The following is a 20,513-nucleotide window of genomic DNA, read 5'->3' on the forward strand; positions in this document are numbered from 1 at the left end:
TGAGCGCCTTATCCACCCTAAGGGGTGTTTCCCAACGCGCCCTAACTTCTGGCGGGAAAGGGTATACCGCCCATAATTTTCTATCGGGGGGAACCCACGCATCATCACACACTTTATTTAATTTATCTGATTCAGGAAAAACTACGGTAGTTTTTTCACATCCCACATAATACCCTCTTTTGTGGTACTTGTAGTATCAGAAATATGAAACACCTCCTTCATTGCCTTTAACGTGTGGCCCTAATAAGGAATACGTTTGTTTATTCACCGTCGACACTGGATTCAGTGTCCCTGTCTGTGTCTGTGTCGACCGACTAAAGTAAACGGGCGTTTTAAAACCCCTGACGGTGTTTTTGAGACGTCTGGACCGGTACTAATTGTTTGTCGGCCGTCTCATGTCGTCAACCGACCTTGCAGCGTGTTGACATTATCACGTAATTCCCTAAATAAGCCATCCATTCCGGTGTCGACTCCCTAGAGAGTGACATCACCATTACAGGCAATTGCTCCGCCTCCTCACCAACATCGTCCTCATACATGTCGACACACGTACCGACACACAGCACACACACAGGGAATGCTCTGATAGAGGACAGGACCCACTAGCCCTTTGGAGAGACAGAGGGAGAGTTTACCAGCACACACCAAAAACGCTATAATTATATAGGGACAACCTTATATAAGTGTTTTCCCTTATAGCATCTTTTTTATATATTTCTAACGCCAAATTAGTGCCCCCCCTCTCTGTTTTAACCCTGTTTCTGTAGTGCAGTGCAGGGGAGAGCCTGGGAGCCTTCCCTCCAGCCTTTCTGTGAGGGAAAATGGCGCTGTGTGCCGAGGAGATAGGCCCCGCCCCTTTTTCGGCGGCCTCGTCTCCCGCTCTTAACGGATTCTGGCAGGGGTTAAATATCTCCATATAGCCTCCGGAGGCTATATGTGAGGTATTTTTAGCCAAAATAGGTATTCATTTGCCTCCCAGGGCGCCCCCCTCCCAGCGCCCTGCACCCTCAGTGACTGCCGTGTGAAGTGTGCTGAGAGGAAAATGGCGCACAGCTGCAGTGCTGTGCGCTACCTTTAGAAGACTGAGGAGTCTTCTGCCGCCGATTCTGGACCTCTTCTTACTTCAGCATCTGCAAGGGGGCCGGCGGCAAGGCTCCGGTGACCATCCAGGCTGTACCTGTGATCGTCCCTCTGGAGCTGATGTCCAGTAGCCAAGAAGCCAATCCATCCTGCACGCAGGTGAGTTCACTTCTTCTCCCCTAAGTCCCTCGTTGCAGTGATCCTGTTGCCAGCAGGACTCACTGTAAAATAAAAAACCTAAGCTAAACTTTTCTAAGCAGCTCTTTAGGAGAGCCACCTAGATTGCACCCTTCTCGGCCGGGCACAAAAATCTAACTGGCTTGGAGGAGGGTCATAGGGGGAGGAGCCAGTGCACACCACCTGATCGGAAAGCTTTACTTTTGTGCCCTGTCTCCTGCGGAGCCGCTATTCCCCATGGTCCTTTCAGGAACCCCAGCATCCACTAGGACGATAGAGAAATGGGGCGTTAGTACACCCGACCTGTACGCTTACGCCCTGGCAGTCTAGTGGGGTCCCTGCTCGGTGAGTGTCCACACCAGCGCCGCGACCTGTCTCCCTAGGTCGCAGACGGAACACTATTTAATGGCGGGTCCCACCTGGGGGACCCTCTAACCTCCTCCCAGTAGCAGCCACGCAATCCAAGAGAGCGGTCTGCGACTGTGTGCCTAAGCCGGAGCGTCTCCATCGCAAGTACCCGGGAATTGAGCCATGGGAGTATGCGACGCAGCCTGGGGAGGTGATGGAGCTGCAGCGCTGAAGTGTCACCCTGACATACAGCGCCGACAGCCCAGTTGAAGAATCCTCCTTAGAAAAGCTTTTTCAGGGCTGCCAACTGTAGCCCTCCTGATAGGTGAGCTGCTGCTGCAGGCACCAACTGGAAACGGAGCTCTCAGTGCCTGGAGGCGGGGTTATAGAGGAGGCCCCAATGTATCCTGGGACAGCCTAAAGCTTTAGCCTGTTTGTGCCTCTGGATCAAGAGCCACTCTACACCCCAATGTTTTCCTGTGGAAACCAATGTATCCTGCTGCAGAAACATCAAATAAATCCCTTTAATCAAGGATAACAAAAACTGAAGAGTATGCACACGTGTAGTACACAGTCACAAGGGAGCATCCAATGATAAACAGATCACAACAAAAAAAACAAAATCACATACAAAACTCCTCAGACTTTCAGGTCTTCAGACTTCTGGGTTGAGCGTTTACATCACCATGGCTTAAACTTCCTTCCACCCCCCTCCCAAAATAAAAGAGGAAAACAGGGAGTGCCGTACTATAGGGAGAAAGCATTTATTGTATTCCAGTGTCCCGATTTCTAGGGGGATAAAGGACACTGGGGCAGATGTATTAACCTGGAGAAGGCATAAGGAAGTGATAAATGCAAGGTGATACATGCACCAACCAATCAGCTCCAATATGTAAATTAACAGTTAGGAGGCGATTGGCTGGTGCGTGTATCACCATGCACATATCACTGGTTTATCACTTCTTTATGCCATCTCCAGGTTAATACATCTGTCCCACTGTCTGTACTATACCACTGTTTACAAATAGGACTTTCCGGTTTATAACGGTTCAAGTGATAGTATGACATTTACCTGATTGTCTGATCATCATACGTGTCTGGACCAGGTTCTGTAAATATAGAATCAAAAGAAAGGTAAAATACACAGAAGGAATCATTACAAACAATATACAGTACATTAAAGACCATTTACTAAAAAAAAAAAAAAAAAAAAAAAAAACGCAAACAAGACAACGTAGACCTTTATATTGGGTGTGATCCGATGTTGGAATGCAGAACGTAGGACATTAATTCTGCATTAGGTCTACCTGTTCACAAAGTAGACAGAGGACATGCGGACATCCACAATATAGATACAGACAATGTGGATAGTATGTCTGCAGTAAGAATGTCAATAGTACTATTTTAGACTAAAACAAACCCTAGTCCTAACATTAGACATTGTTCCTGTCAACACTATGTCAACAGTTTCAATGTCCACATGTTGATTGGAACCCATCTTTTTTTGATCCTCGAAATACTGGCATTTATGCTGCACGTTTTAACCTATAACCAAGAATTTGGGATGAGTGGTGTTCATTTTTGGATTGAGAGGTGTGGCGTTAGTGTGCCGATCTGCTGTGATTCTGAATCACTATGCCTATTCTGTATGTACAGCAGAGAAGTAGGTGCTGCAGTTTATAGATACTTGTGAATATTATTTGAAATGGCAGCACACAATCAAGACTTTATTGGGATATGTAAAGTTAGACAGGTCTAAAATTATGTCATTTTCTTTTAAATAGTCTTCTCAGGGTTCTTCACGAATAGTTTCACCATTCCCTTAATAGTTGTATTCATAATGGAGGTTATATTTATACCCCCTAGCTGCACACAATCACATTCAAACTACAGGGGGTATGCTGTTAACATAACGCTGACATTCGGCATTCCGAGCGGCAGGATCACATGCCGATCCCCTAAAGAACTCATGTCTATTTCAAAGTTACATAAACATGTTATAATGAAGAGTGTCAATAAACTCTTAATTTACATGAACTGTGTGGGAACAGGGGGGATGCTATGTGGTAAGCTCAGGAAGAGTGACCATATTATCCCTTTTACCTGAGACGCTCATGGATTACACAGGTTCTGTAGCTGAAATGTAGGCTTGAAGTCAGCCAGCCACAGAACCTGTATAATCCATGAGCGTCCCAGGTAAAAGGGATATGATCACTCCAGCTCAGGTTCAGATGGGTTCTTCCCAATCAAGGGATGGTAGTGCACGCCAGTGTTGCCAGTTAGGAATGGGAATCTTTACCTTCATCTTCTTTACACAAGACTGCTTAAATAGCAGCTTTGAGTCAATAATTCAAGTAGTGAACTACATTTTCGTAATACATTATTGCTTTTGAAGGGACTCAAAAGGCTTACCCTATTGTCTATTAACCCAGAATCCTATACTAGGCTACCTCTGCTTCCCAATGAGGAGTGGTTTACTAGCCAATCACAATCTACACTCATGGGCCCTAGCATTTTTAATGGTATGCGGTTAATGTGCCGGCATTCAAAACCCGGCGCCGGAATCCTGACCTATGTAAGTATCGCGCTTGGGTTAGGCTGCAGGGATTAGGTTTAGGCACTGCCACAGGGAGGGTAGGCACTATGGGGTAGGTTAGGGTTAGACTATGGGAAAGAGAACAGCCCCAACTCACCCAGTCTGCATTGCAACCTTGGGGATCCCGGCATCTGTCTTCTGACCACAGGGATCCCAAGCGCCAACATATCATGCTGTACGCTTATTAACTTGCCTTTTGTCTAGCCTGCCATAAGATGGGCTAGTAGTTTTGCAGGTCACACTAGAGTACACATGATGAGCTGCTAAATTATTCTGCCCTTGATCCCATTGAAAATATCTCCTACACCTTACTTCAACTAGTTATTACTGTAGCAGACGAACTCTGTTTCCACGACAATCTTTAGATTTTCCTTTGCCATCATTAGGTTAGATGGAGGATAGATCATGTCAAACAAAGTTACTAGGCTATGAAACAGTTAGTGTGAATCTTGATCAGGGTAAGGAGGTAGATGTAATCTTTTTAGACATTGCTAAATCTTTCGACAGTAGCGCACATGAGACTTACCTATAAGTTACAAGAACTAGGGAGCACAATATGCACTTGGCTCAGAAATTGGTTAGATAATAGGGAGCAGCACGTTGTGGCAAATGGAACTTTTTCAAATTGGACTGAAGTACTAAATGGTGTGCCACAAGGGTCTGTACTTAGATCACTATTCAACATTTTCATTAACGATCTTCAGTACAGACAAGTGTAAGGTAATGCATTTTGAACAAAAACATCTACACATTAAATGGGGTACAGACTTAACATTGTTAAATCTTTTTCTGCAAGGTACACTGGATTCCACAGGGAAGAAGCTAAAGCTATGACTGTTCCCAGGATGCACTGCACCTGGGAAGGAGCTCAGTTTCGTTAACCAGTCCAATGCAGTAGCAGGTAAGAGACGGTAGATGTTAGTCACATAGAACCACATTCTCACGACTTGAGAAGGGACTAGCGGCTAATGACATACAAACTTAAAGAATGCAAGTGCGTCAGGGTGGGCGCCTTGTGGAATCCAGTGTATCTCGCAGATAGATTTAACTATGGTAAGTCAACCATAAGTCTCCTTTTCTGCAGCGGGGTACACTGGTATTCCACAGGGAATAACATCGGGGATGACCTAAAGCAGTTCCTCATGGGAGAGGACGCATTGTAGCGGGCATAAGACCCCAGCGTCCAAAGGAAGCATCCTGGGAGGCGGAAGTATCAAAGGCATAGAACCTGATGAACGTGTTCACTAAAGACCACGCAGCCGCACTGCACAATTGTTCTGCAGACGCGCTACGGCGGGCCGCCCAAGAAGGTCCAGACAGACAGAGTAGAATGGGCTTTAATAGCAGCAGGAGCTGGAAGACCAGCCTGTATGCTTGTGCAATCACCATTCTAATCCATCTGGCCAAGGTTTGCTTATTCGCAGGCCAGCCACGTTTGTGAAAACCAAAAAGTATTAAAAAGGGAATCTGACCTCCTGATAGAGGCAGTCCTTTCCACATAAATACGGAGAGCCCGTACCACAGCCAAAGATCTTTCTTTGGAGGACAAACCAGAAGAGATGAAGGCCGGAACCACAATCTCCTGGTTAAGGTGAAAATAAGAATTTACTTACCGATAATTCTATTTCTCGTAGTCCGTAGTGGATGCTGGGGACTCCGTAAGGACCATGGGGAATAGCGGCTCCGCAGGAGACTGGGCACATCTAAAGAAAGCTTTAGGACTATCTGGTGTGCACTGGCTCCTCCCCCTATGACCCTCCTCCAAGCCTCAGTTAGGATACTGTGCCCGGACGAGCGTACACAATAAGGAAGGATTTTGAATCCCGGGTAAGACTCATACCAGCCACACCAATCACACTGTACAACTTGTGATCTGAACCCAGTTAACAGCATGATAACAGAGGAGCCTCTAGAAAAGATGGCTCACTACAGCAATAACCCGATTTTTTGGTAACAATAACTATGTACCAGTATTGCAGACAACCCGCACTTGGGATGGGCGCCCAGCATCCACTACGGACTACGAGAAATAGAATTATCGGTAAGTAAATTCTTATTTTCTCTAACGTCCTAAGTGGATGCTGGGGACTCCGTAAGGACCATGGGGATTATACCAAAGCTCCCAAACGGGCGGGAGAGTGCGGATGACTCTGCAGCACCAAATGAGAGAACTCCAGGTCCTCCTCAGCCAGGGTATCAATTTTGTAGAATTTTACAAACGTATTTGCTCCTGACCAAGTAGCTGCTCGGCAAAGTTGTAAAGCCGAGACCCCTCGGGCAGCCGCCCAAGATGAGCCCACCTTCCTTGTGGAGTGGGCATTTACAGATTTTTGGCTGTGGCAGGCCTGCCACAGAATGTGCAAGCTGAATTGTACTACAAATCCAACGAGCAATAGTCTGCTTAGAAGCAGGAGCACCCAGCTTGTTGGGTGCATACAGGATAAACAGCGAGTCAGATTTCCTGACTCCAGCCGTCCTGGAAACATATTTTCAGGCCCTGACAACGTCTAGCAACTTGGAGTCCTCCAAGTCCCTAGTAGCCGCAGGCACCACAATAGGTTGGTTCAGGTGAAACGCTGAAACCACCTTAGGGAGAAACTGAGGACGAGTCCTCAATTCCGCCCTGTCCGAATGGAAAATCAGATAAGGGCTTTTACAGGCTAAAGCCGCCAATTCTGACACGCGCCTGGCCCAGGCCAGGGCCAACAGCATGACCACTTTCCATGTGAGATATTTTAACTCCACAGATTTAAGTGGTTCAAACCAATGTGACTTTTGGAACCCAAAAACTACATTGAGATCCCAAAGTGCCACTGGAGGCACAAAAGGAGGCTGTATATGCAGTACCCCTTTTACAAACGTCTGAACTTCAGGGACTGAAGCTAGTTCTTTTTGGAAGAAAATTGACAGAGCCGAAATTTGAACCTTAATGGACCCCAATTTCAGGCCCATAGACACTCCTGTTTGCAGGAAATGTAGGAATCGACCCAGTTGAATTTCCTCCGTCGGGCCTTACTGGCCTCGCACCACGCAACATATTTTCGCCAAATGCGGTGATAATGTTTTGCGGTTACATCCTTCCTGGCTTTGATCAGGATAGGGATGACTTCATCCGGAATGCCTTTTTTCTTCAGGATCCGGCATTCAACCGCCATACAGTCAAACGCAGCCGCGGTAAGTCTTGGAACAGACAGGGTCCTTGCTGGAGCAGGTCCCTTCTTAGAGGTAGAGGCCACGGTTCCTCCGTGAACATCTCTTGAATTTCCGGTTACCAAGTCCTTCGTGGCCAATCCGGAGCCACGAATATAGTGCTTACTCCTCTCCATCTTATCAATCTCAGTACCTTGGGTATGAGAGGCAGAGGAGGGAACACATACACTGACTGGTACACCCACGGTGTTACCAGAGCGTCTACAGCTATTGCCTGAGGGTCCCTTGACCTGGCGCAATACCTGTCGAGTTTTTCCCAACGGTTTATAATCATGTGGAAGACTTCTGGGTGAAGTCCCCACTCTCCCGGGTGGAGGTCGTGCTGAGGAAGTCTGCTTCCCAGTTGTCCACTCCCGGAATGAATACTGCTGACAGTGCTATCACATGATTTTCCGCCCAGCGAAAAATCCTTGCAGCTTCTGCCATTGCCCTCCTGCTTCTTGTGCCACCCTGTCTGTTTACGTGGGTGACTGCCGTGATGTTGTCCGACTGGATCAACACCGGCTGACCTTGAAGCAGAGGTCTTGCTAAGCTTAGAGCATTGTAAATGGCCCTTAGCTTCAGGATATTTATGTGAAGTGATGTCTCCAGGCTTGACCATAAGCCCTGGATATTCCTTCCCTGTGTGACTGCTCCCCAGCCTCGCAGGCTGGCGTCCGTGGTCACCGGGACCCAGTCCTGAACGCCGAATCTGCGGCCCTCTAGAAGATGAGCACTCTGCAACCACCACAGGAGGGATACCCTTGTCCTTGGTGACAGGGTTATCCGCTGATGCATCTGAAGATGCGACCCGGACCATTTGTCCAGCAGGTCCCACTGGAAAGTTCTTGCGTGGAATCTGCCGAATGGGATTGCTTCGTAGGAAGCCACCATTTTACCCAGAACCCTTGTGCATTGATGCACTGAGACTTGGCTCGGTTTGAGGAGGTTCCTGACTAGCTCGGATAACTCCCTGGCTTTCTCCTCCGGGAGAAACACCTTTTTCTGGACTGTGTCCAGGATCATCCCTAGGAACAGAAGACAAGTCGTCGGAACCAGCTGCGATTTTGGAATATTGAGAATCCAATCGTGCTGCCGCAACACTACCTGAGATAGTGCTACACCGACCTCCAACTGTTCCCTGGATCTTACCCTTATCAGGGAATCGTCCAAGTAAGGTAACTAAAATTCCCTTCCTTCGAAGGAATATCATTTCGGTCATTACCTTGGTAAAGACCCGGGGTGCCGTGGACCATCCATACGGCAGCGTCTGAACTGATAGTGACAGTTCTGTACCATAAACCTGAGGTACCCTTGGTGAGAAGGGTAAATTTTGACATGAAGGTAAGCATCCTTGATGTCCCGAGACATCATGTAGTCCCCTTCTTCCAGGTTTGCAATCACTGCTCTGAGTGACTCAATCTTGAATTTGAACCTCTGTATGTAAGTGTTCAAAGATTTTAGATTTAGAATCGGTCTCACCGAGCCGTCTGGCTTCGGTACCACAACAGTGTGGAATAATACCCCGTTCCCTGTTGCAGGAGGGGTACCTTGATTATCACCTGCTGGGAATACAGCTTGTGAATGGCTTCCAAAACTGTCTCCGTGTCAGAAGGAGACATCGGTAAAGCCGACTTTAGGAAACGGCGAGGGGGAGACGTCTCGAATTCTAATTTGTACCCCTGAGATATCACCTGAAGGATCCAGGGGTCTACTTGCGAGTGAGCCCACTGCGCGCTGAAATTCATTGAGACGGGCCCACCACCGTGCATGATTCTGCTTGTAAAGCCCCAGCTTCATACTGAGGGCTTGGCAGAGGCGGGAGAGGGTTTCTGTTCCTGGGAACTGGCTGATTTCTGCAACCTTTTTCTCTACCTCTGTCACGGGGCAGAAATGAGGAACCTTTTGCCCCTTGTCCACGAAAAGACTGCGCCCGATAATACGGCGTCTTCTCATGTTGAGAGGCGACCTGGGGTACAAACGTGGATTTCCCAGCTTTTGCCGTGGCCACCAGGTCTGAAAGACCGACCCCAAATAACTCCTCCCCTTAATAAGGCAATACTTCCAAATGCCGTTTGGAATACGCATCACCTGACCACTGACGTGTCCATAACCCTCTACTGGTAGAAATGGACAACGCACTTAGACTTGATGCCAGTCGGCAAATATTCCGCTGTGCATCACGCATATATAGAAATGCATCTTTTAAATGCTCTATAGGCAAAAATATACTGTCCCTATCTAGGGTATCAATATTTTCAGTCAAGGAATCCGACCACGCCAACCCAGCACTGCACATCCAGGCTGAGGCTATTGCTGGTCGCAGTATAACACCAGTATGTGTGTAAATACATTTTAGGATACCCTCCTGCTTTCTATCAGCAGGATCCTTAAGGGCGGCCATCTCAGGAGAGGGTAGAGCCCTTACAAGCGTGTGAGCGCTTTATCCACCCTAGGGGGTGTTTCCCAACGCACCCTAACCTCTGGCGGGAAAGGATATAATGCCAATAACATTTTAGAAATTATCAGTTGTTATCGGGGGAAAACCACGCATCATCACACACCTCATTTAATTTCTCAGATTCAGGAAAACTACAGGTAGTTTTTCCTCACCGAACATAATACCCCTTTTTGGTGGTACTCGTATTATCAGAAATGTGTAAAACATTTTTCATTGCCTCAATCATGTAACGTGTGGCCCTACTGGAAGTCACATTTGTCTCTTCACCGTCGACACTGGAGTCAGTATCCGTGTCGACGTCTATATCTGCCATCTGAGGTAACGGGCGCTTTAGAGCCCCTGACGGCCTATGAGACGTCTGGACAGGCACAAGCTGAGTAGCCGGCTGTCTCATGTCAACCACTGTCTTTTATACAGAGCTGACACTGTCACGTAATTCCTTCCAACAGTTCATCCACTCAGGTGTCGACCCCCTAGGGGGCGACATCACTATTACAGGCAATCTGCTCCGTCTCCACATCATTTTTCTCCTCATACTTGTCGACACAAACGTACCGACATACAGCACACACACAGGGAATGCTCTGATAGAGGACAGGACCCCACTAGCCCTTTGGGGAGACAGAGGGAGAGTTTGCCAGCACACACCAGCGCGATATATATATACACAGGGATAACCTTATATAAGTGTTTTTCCCCTTATAGCTGCTGTATCTTTAATACTGCGCCTAATTAGTGCCCCCCTCTCTTTTTTAACCCTTTCTGTAGTGTAGTGACTGCAGGGGAGAGACAGGGAGCTTCCCTCCAACGGAGCTGTGAGGGAAAATGGCGCCAGTGTGCTGAGGAGATCAGGCCGCCGATAAGGGGGCGGAGCCTATCTCCCGTTTTTCTATGTATTCTGGCAGGGGTTAAATGCATCCATATAGCCCAGGAGCTATATGTGATGCATTTTTTGCCATCCAAGGTGTTTTTTATTGCGTCTCAGGGCGCCCCCCCCCCAGCGCCCTGCACCCTCAGTGACCGAAGTGTGCTGAGAGCAATGGCGCACAGCTGCAGTGCTGTGCGCTACCTTGTTGAAGACAGACGTCTTCTGCCGCCGATTTTCCGGACCTCTTCTGCCTTCTGGCTCTGTAAGGGGGCCGGCGGCGCGGCTCTGGGACCCATCCATGGCTGGGCCTGTGATCGTCCCTCTGGAGCTAATGTCCAGTAGCCTAAGAAGCCCAATCCACTCTGCACGCAGGTGAGTTCGCTTCTTCTCCCCTTAGTCCCTCGATGCAGTGAGCCTGTTGCCAGCAGGTCTCACTGAAAATAAAAAACCTAATCTAAAACTTTCACTAAGAAGCTCAGGAGAGCCCCTAGTGTGCACCCTTCTCGTTCGGGCACAGAGATCTAACTGAGGCTTGGAGGAGGGTCATAGGGGGAGGAGCCAGTGCACACCAGATAGTCCTAAAGCTTTCTTTAGATGTGCCCAGTCTCCTGCGGAGCCGCTATTCCCCATGGTCCTTACGGAGTCCCCAGCATCCACTTAGGACGTTAGAGAAAAGAGGATACTACCGTAGGAAAATAACCTGAGCGAGTTCGAAGAACCGCCCAGTCGCGTTGAAAAATCAGAAAGGGTGGATGACAGGACAATGCGCTTAAGTCCGATACCCTCCTAGCAGAGGCAATAGTCAGTAGAAACACGACCTGAAGAGTAAGACATTTAAGGGCCACAGACTCGAGGTTCAAATGGAGACTCTTGTAGGGCATTCAGAACAGATAGATCCCACGGAGCCATAGGAGGGACATAGGGAGGTTGAATCAGTAGAACACAGAGTGAAGAAGTGTGAACGTCAGGAAGAGATGCAATTTTCTCTGAAACCACACCAACAAGACAGATATATGGACCTTGAGGGAGGCCAGACGAAGGCCCAAGTCTAGGCCTTTTTGTAGAAAAGCCAGAAGCCTGGAAGTTCTGAAAGTATATGCATCAGAATTCTTATCAGCACACCAGGTGAAGTAAGAATTCCAGACCCTGCAATAAATCCAGCCAAAGCTGGTTTACAGGCTTTTAACAGTTTGAATGACTGCCTCAGAGAATCCTTTTGCTCTCAGGAGCGAGGGGGTCCTCAGCATGTCCCCATCACCGTCTGCAGTATCTGAATCAGTATCTGTCATCTTGCATGATTTGGGAAAGTGCACGTTTCTGTGGGAACATGCTAGGAGATTTTACAGGAACAGGGACAGAGCCTGACAAAACTGCCATAGACTTCTTCAACACCTGAGTTTCAGTCTCGGTATTAGCTTTAACAATGGCGATCTGAGACAAAGCTTTACAATCCTGTGTACATGGAATGGATCCCTCCTGAGAAGAAACATCTTCTGCAGCATATGACATGGCTATGCGAGATAGTAAAACACCTACACACACACAAGGAAATGACAGACACAGTCCCGTCCCCCCCAAGCATGACACAGATTGAAGCCAACCCACACAGCGCATTTTAAGGTAGAACCAATAACACTACCAGCACTGTCTGTGTACCTTAATAGGCTGTCCCCCTTCTACAACCCCCTGGCACCGTACAAGGCAGCTGGAGTTGATCTGGAGGGACAGCTCTCCCCGTCAGCGCTTCTGCAGGCAGGAAAATGGCGCTGCTGGGTCCGCTCCGTCTTCCTGCTCTTCTGAAGATTATACTGGCCTGAGGAAAAGTGCTGGCAGCGATCCTGGGACCCAGACAGGCTTGGTGGTCAGTGTAGTGTGTAGGCGCTGGCTCAGGGCACCCTTCACAGCGCCACACTATGTACCGCTGAGCCCCGGAGCACAGTTAGTATTGTACTCTCTGCCCTGTTGCCGCCATCTTCACACTGCCTCCCCGCTTGCCTGGGGGGCCGGTGGACTAACTCGCCACTGATCATTTGGCTCTGTAAGGGGGTGGCGGCATGCTGCCGGGGTGAGCGATCCACTGTGGCGGGGAACGTTCGATCCCCTCAGGAGCTCAGTATCCTCTCAGCGGAGATCGTGGCTTAGACCCCGCAGGGTGGACAATACCACCCCCCCCCAGTCTCTCAAAGCAGGCAGGCTGTTGCCAGCAGCCTTCCTGTGCCTAAACTCTATTTAAAATAATAAAACTAAAAAGAACTCCTTTGGAGCTCCACTACCTGTGACCAGCTCCTCCGGGCACATTTTCTAACCGGAGTCTGGTAGGAGGGGCATAGAGGGAGTAGCCAGCCCTCACTCTCAAACTCTTAAAGTGCCAGTGGCTCCTAGTGGACCCATCTATACCCCCCCCCCCCCCGTGGTACTAATGTGGACCCCAGCATCCTCTAGGACGTAAAAGAAACGTATTTTTTAACAAATCCGACCTGTACTCCTTGCCCTGGTGGACATAGAAAGGTCCCTGTGCGACACAATGTCCACGCCAGCGGCACGGTCCGTCTCCTGGATCGCAATTTACCTTCCCTCCTTCCTTCTAGTGCAGCCACGCAATCCTGGAGAATGACAGTGGTGGTGTGCCTGAAAAACCGGTGTGCAACCATGCCACGGGAGTACGCAGCACCGCTGAGGGAGGTGATGGAGCTGCAGTGCAGCATGTCATGTCATAAAGACATAGAAAGTGCTGCGGCCCTTGAAGTCTTCTAAAAAGCTCTTTTCAGGGCTGCCTATCGCAGCCCCACCTGTTAGGTGCCTACGTTGCAGGCACCAACTTACAGACTGAGCTCCAGTGCCTAGAGGCGGGGCTATAGAGGAGGCGGTGCAGTGCATCCTGGGAACAGTCAAAGCTTTAGCCTGTTGGTGACTCGGATCAAGATTCAACTCTAGACCCCAATGTTATTCCCTGTGGAATACCAGTGTACCCCGCTGCAGAAATTGAGGGATTCTGTACTGGAAAGAGACTTGGGTGTTCACATAGATAGCAAACAAAGCAGCAGTACCCAAAGTAGGATTGCAGCAAAAAACTCTAACAAGGTATTAGCATGTATAAAGCAGGGAATTGACGCAAAGGATGAGAGCGTTATACTCCCATTATATAAATCCCTAGTGAGGCCACCTCTTGAATGCTGTGCACAATTTTGGGCACCATACTACAAAAAGGATATCCTGGAACTAGAAAAGGTTCAGAGGCAGGCGACCAAACTAATTAAGGGAATGAGACACTGGAATACGAGGAAAGGCTTACAAAGTTAGGCATGTTTACACTGGAAAAGAGGAGACTAAGGTGACATGATCAACATTTACAAATATATAAGGGGACAATACACAGAGCTTGCAGGGGATCTGTTTTTGGCAAAATCAACACAGAGGACACCCACTTAGGTTAGAGGAGAGGCGATTTCGCACAGACGTAAAGGTTTCTTCACAGCAAGGACAATACGTGTTTGGAATTCCCTGCCTGGGGAAGTAGTAATGGCAGACTCGGTCAACACTTTTAAGAATGGGTTAGTTAAGTACCTAATGGATAAGGATATACAGGGTTATGGTGCATAGTCACGTATTTAGTATAAAAAAAAAAAAAAGAAGGCATAAACACAACGGCCAACATTACCAACAGACAAAATTAGTCCTAAAAATACAGCGTTGGAGACCACAAATAGGTTGAACTCTATGGACAAATTGGGAACAAACATACAGGTATGTCTTCCTCTTTGGCCACTCTAACTTAGAGACTCATACAGTCATGGCCACCGAACCCTCATTCCACCGTTTTGAAGTGTTAATCCTTCCACTTCTGCTAGGCACCATGCAGACTGTTGTATTGTGAGAGGATCATCACAAATAATCCACTCACAGTGGATTATGCAAGTAATATAGGGAACTGGTAAATAGTTTTGTTTTTCTATCTTCTAAAAGCACATGTAAGACTCATTTCCAGACATTAAGCACTCATTCATAAAGAGATATTTAAAATTAGCCTCACCAGTGTTTAATGTCAATGACTGCCGTGTCGCCATCCTTTGTGGCTGATCAGAGTCTGGTAAATTGCTAATTGCAATCTTTTTAAAACCACGTGTTCTGAGAGAGTGGCTGCCGGAGGTCAAAGCCTGGAGGAGTGAACGGCAAATAAACAATTATGCATTTCTAGGGTAATAAGCGTTATCATAAGGGCTTAATATATGTGATCCATACAATACGAACATGGCTGCAGACTAGGTAACATTACAGGGATAAAGGTTCAAGTTTGCAAAGCATAAGTACACTATTCAATAAAAAGCAGCACAGTACTCATAAAATTATATACAAATCTGCTAGTTTATTGCATACAAGGCTCCGCACTAAGCAGATGTACTACCCTACTTAAGTAGATATTTCCCTAACCTATATTATGGAGTGTGCATAAAGTAATCAGATTCTGCGAAATAAGTTTATTATAGATTTTATGTGAATCAGGGCAGAATCTCAATTCCTGAAAAGTACGGCACACAGGACCATATAATTAAGCACCAGAAATACAGCGAAAAAAAATAAATAAATAAAATTATATATATATATATATATATATATATATATATATATATATATATATATATATTCACAACACCATTACGTTATTAGTAGCATCACTTACGGTCTCAGCGAGTTCAGCATCTTCTGTCCTGCATCAGAATAGATATACAGCATTATAAACAAACTGGATGGGGAATCACTAATGTAACTAAAACAGCACCCACCCCTCCAAAAAAAAAAAAAAAGTGTAAACATGCATCTCCTATATATTTGCCTTAATCTGTGACTCTGTGCCCGTAACGCTGGGCGGAGTCAACTGCATCTGCTGCAGGGAGCTACCCCATACCCAGCGCCAGCAGCAGTCAGGTGCAAGACCCTACCTTGCAGTACAGGAGGTGAGGATGGCCACTAGCTGCCGGCTGCTGTGCCTGTATGTATAAGGACGGTACTATTACTGTTGGGGAGCATTACATATAACTGCTACCTACTACTGGGGGGGCATTATGTATAAGGACACTACTACTATTGGGGGGGCATTACGTATATGGACGCTACTACTACTACAGTTGGGGCATTACGTATAAGGACGCTACTACTACGGGTGGGGCATTACGTATAAGATGAATAAGATTGTGCTACATTGTGGCGTAATTTTAAATGGGGGTACTATTGTGTGGCCATGCCCCTTAGTTGTGAGACCACACCACTTTTCCCGATGCACAACAAAGGAATATGGGAGGGCGCAAAATTCATAGTTTGCAGGGGCGCGCCGAACACCCTAGCACCGGCCCTGGCCACCAGTAGCAAAAGTACACCACGGCCACTGACACTATCTGCAGGGAGGGGAACAGCGCTGATATGGAGGGTACTTACAGGCAGCGAGTCGCCGCCCGCAGCTCCTCTCCCACCTACACACCATACCTGCCGCCTGACACCCACACCCCAGGGAGAGGGTGCTAGCTCAGGCACCGCTAGATCAGCATCTGCAGCATACAGACAAGGGCTGCCATGCTCAGCAGCAAGCGGTGCGGAGCATGTGCAGCGGGACAGCGCCAGGACGGGACACGCACTAATCAACATTGCTGCTGGGCCGGAACTCCCTCCGTCTGCAGCCTAAGGACGCACGCCGCACCTCTCCAGGGAAACACCATGCCTGCCCGCCCACAGGGCTCCGGATGCTTACCTATGCTCCGCGATCACAGCAGTTGACGCTGCCATGCAGGATGGAGGAATGACGCCCGTCAGACGGGGCGGACAGTGTGCGGCGGAACGGGGCCAGGAAGGAATGCTGACCACGACCCATTGCTGCTGGGTCTGAGCTCCCTCCCTCTGCAGTCACCATCTCACAGCAGCAGCCTGGAGGTTAGTGGCCACCACGACCCGCACATCCATACCTCACACATACCTCACACATGAGAGCAAAGGTACACACTGTGACATCACACCTGTAGCCCACCCCTATATCTGCTAAGTACTCCCCGTCACTATGCCCTGTCACCCTCATCCTGCTCTCTAACTGCCTGTCTGTGTACTGGCCTTCACCCCTCTTACACCATCACCAACCCTCACTAACTACCACAGAGACTATGTGCACTGATATCTGCCCCTCCACCACCTGCAGCGCCCCTGGACCCCTCCCCATCCCCCGCACCTGCCCCTCCTCCACCCGTGGCACCCCCCACCCACTGCGCCTTCGGACCCCCTACCCCACCCGCAGTGTCTTCCAAACCCCTCCCCCATCTGCAGCAGCCCCTCCCCCGCCCGCTGCACCTTTGGATCCCCTACCTCACCCACGCAGCAGGCCCTTCCCAATCCGCATCGCCTACACCATTCGCAACAGCACCGCACCCGCCACTCCCCCACCCACCGCGCCCCCTGGACACCTCCCCCATCCACTGCACACCCGCACCCACCCCCTCCCCATCTGCAGCGCCTTCGGAACCCCTCCTCCATCCGCAACAGCCCTGCAGCTGCCATCCCCCACATGCGACACCCCTGCTCCTACCCCACCCACAGCGCCTTCATACCCCCCTCCCCCATCCGCGGTCCCCACTCCCAAAACCCCTTCCTGTTGCAAGGGACTACGCCCCCTTCACCATCGGACGCCCTATCATTGTGCAATATTCAAACACTAACAAAACTAGGAATGCAGGTAATACTCTATATATTGAACCCCAGAAAGGCGTGCAGGGGTTAAGGGGGCGTAGCCCCTTCCGACGGTGTGAAGAGCGCCCGTAGGGCGCGATGAAGCACCTAGTAATTAATAATTGATACTCAACACATTGCTGTCCTCACCTAACAATGACTTCATCATCCACTACTTCAACAGAGCTCTGGTCTGCAGGGAAATAAGCAGAGAAAAAGAAAAAGAAGAAAAATGATATATAAAACAAATAAAAAAAAAAAAAATCTATACATATATAATACAATATATAATATAATACACACACAACTATACATATACAGAATAAACCCATTAGGCAACTACAAAATATTACACACAATTTAATATGGCAGGTAATAGCTGCGGGGAGCCTCTATTAGTCAAGGTTAAGCCACACGAGCAGAAATACTTCTAGTACGATCACACACACACAAAAAAAAAAAACCACACAACACCACCACCACTTTACAATCTTTCAGCCACAGAACTGAATAAATAGGATTTTAGTACCTACCGGTAAATCCTTTGCTTAGTCCGTAGAGCAGGCATTCCCAACCACGGTCCTCAAGGCACACCAACAGTGCAGGTTTTAGTGATATCCACGATTCAGCACAGACTGTTAAATCAAAATAACTGAGCTACTAATTAAGTCACCTGTGCTGCAGCCTGGATATCACTAAAATCTGCACTGTTTGTGTGCCTTGAGGACCGTGGTTGGGAATGCCTGCCGTAGAGGATGCTGGGGACTCCGTAAGGACCATGGGGTATAGACAGGATCTGCAGGAGACATGGGCACACTATAAGACTTTGAATGGGTGTGAACTGCCTCCTCCCTCTATGCCCCTCCTCCAGACCTCAGTTAGAAAACTGGAGACGGACATTTCAAGTAAAGAATTTATTGTTTAAACACGGTGAGTGTCATACCAGCTCACACAACGAACATACCGCAGAACGTGGCATTCAAAAGAATACCAGCCCACAGCATGAACAATACACAGCCACATGCTGAGAGAATACGTAACACAACCAGATGTCAACACAATCAATAAAAAGACAGCATGCCATGGCATGCACAACGTCAGAGACAGCCTGACAGAAAGGAACCACCACAAGAGTGCAACCCTAACCAATAACTGCAGACAATAATTTTACCTACATACTACTTGAATGCAATGAAAATGTGAGTAATTTCTGGTACATTTTATTGTATAAATCTAATAGAGAGGGGTAAGCTCAGTAACTTCCTCACACCAGGACAGATCAATTAGAATTGTAAAGCATGCTTTTCTAAATACATTAACATTAATGTCTCCTCGGGCACAGTTTCTAGACTAAGTCTGGTAGGAGGTGCATAGAGGGAGGAGCCAGCCCACAGTCTCAAACTCTAAAAGTGCCAGTGGCTCCTAGCGGACCAGTACTACGGACTACGAGAAAAGGATTTACTGGTAGGTAATTAAAATCCTATTTTCTTACGTCCTAGATGATGCTGGGGGTCCATATTAGTATCATGGGGATGTACCAAAGCTACAAAGAACGGGAGGGAGAGCTCGGAGGCTCCTGCAGAACTGACTGACCAAACTTCTGGTCCTCAGCGGCCAAAGTATCGAACATGTAAAACCTTGCAAACGTGTTCGACCCTGACCAAGTAGCCGCTCGGAAAAGCTGTAAAGCTGACACCCCCCCTGGCAGCCACCCAGGAAGAACCCACCTTACGAGTAGAGTGGGCCTTAACAGGTGTAGGACACGGCAAACCTGCCGAAGAACACGCATGCTGGACAGTGAACCTGATCCAGCGAGAGATCGTCTGCTTAGAAACAGGACACCCACGTTTCATACAGGACAAACAGAGTCCGATTTTGTGTGACGAGCAGTCCTCTTCACAGATTTTCAGAGCCCTTACAACATCCAAGGACTTTGATGAAATTGAGGAGTCAGTAGCCACTGGCACCACAATAGGTTGGTTGACATGAAATGCCAACAACCTTCGTAAAGGAACTGCTGACGTGTCGTGTCCGAAGCTCAGCTCTATCTTCATGGAAGATCAAGTAGGGGCTCTTACAAGACAAAGCCCCCAACTCCGACACATGTCTAGCAGAAGCTACGGCCAACAAAGTGACAGCCTTCCACGTGAGAAACTTGACCTCGACCTCCAGTACAGGTTCGAACCAATCCGATTGGAGGAACTGTAACACCACGTTAAGATCCCAGGGCGCCGTAGGTGGCACAAAGAGGCTGGATGTGCAGAACCCCTTTCAGAAAAGTCTGAACCTCAGGGAGGGAAGCAAATTGTTTCTGGAAGAAAATGGATAGGGCCGAAATCTGGACCTCAGGCCCATATCCACACCTGCTTGCAGGAAGAGAAACCATACCAGTTGAAACTGCACCGTAGGAAACGTCTTGGATTCACACCAAGATACATATTTTTTTCCAAATACGATGGTAATGTTTAGACAGTCCTCCTTTCATAGCCTGTATCAGGATAGGAATAACCTTGGTTCAGAATGCCCTTCCAAGCTATTATCTGGCGTTCAACCTCCATGCCGTCAAACATAGCCGCAGTAAGTCTTGATAATAGGATTTTGGTACTCACCGTTAAATCCTTTTCTCCTAGTCCGTAGAGGATGCTGGGGACTCCAAAAGGACCATGGGGTATAGACGGGATCCGCAGGAACTTAGGCACACTAAAAGACTGGGTGTGAACTGGCTCCTCCCTCTATGCCCCTCCTCCAGACCTCAATTATAGGAACTGTGCCCAGGAGAGATGGACAGTACATGGAAAGACTTTTGTTTAAACTAAGGGCTATCCAAAGTACCAGCCCACACCAAAGACATTCCGCACAACCGGAATAATACCAAAACCAGATAACATTAAATGTAAAAACTCCAGTAACCAGCTGTAACAAACCAAACGTCGTGTACAACAAACTCAACAGTAAGTAGATTCTCATAATGCAAGTAATAGTCCGCACTGGGACGGGCGCCCAGCATCCTGTACTGACTAGGAGAAAAGGATTTAACGGTGAGTACCAAAATCCTATTTTCTCTTACGTCCTAGAGAATGCTGGGGACTCCA

The 20,513-nt window shown here is 48.1% G+C and overlaps 1 protein-coding gene across 1 annotated transcript in view; it reads right to left on the reverse strand.

Annotated features, from left to right (window-relative positions):
* Window positions 1-20,513, reverse strand: part of INCENP (inner centromere protein) — a 177,055-nt gene that overhangs the window by 108,440 nt on the left and 48,102 nt on the right. The window contains exons 5-8 of the mRNA XM_063944393.1: window positions 17,572-17,614; window positions 15,398-15,425; window positions 14,750-14,873; window positions 2,678-2,714 (exon numbers count right to left, since the gene is read on the reverse strand). Of these exons, the coding sequence (XP_063800463.1) occupies window positions 2,678-2,714; window positions 14,750-14,873; window positions 15,398-15,425; window positions 17,572-17,614 (232 nt within the window). The remainder of the gene's footprint in view (window positions 1-2,677; window positions 2,715-14,749; window positions 14,874-15,397; window positions 15,426-17,571; window positions 17,615-20,513) is intronic.

The sequence above is a fragment of the Pseudophryne corroboree genome, chromosome 11 (assembly GCF_028390025.1).
Source record: "Pseudophryne corroboree isolate aPseCor3 chromosome 11, aPseCor3.hap2, whole genome shotgun sequence".
Lineage (NCBI taxonomy): Eukaryota > Metazoa > Chordata > Amphibia > Anura > Myobatrachidae > Pseudophryne > Pseudophryne corroboree.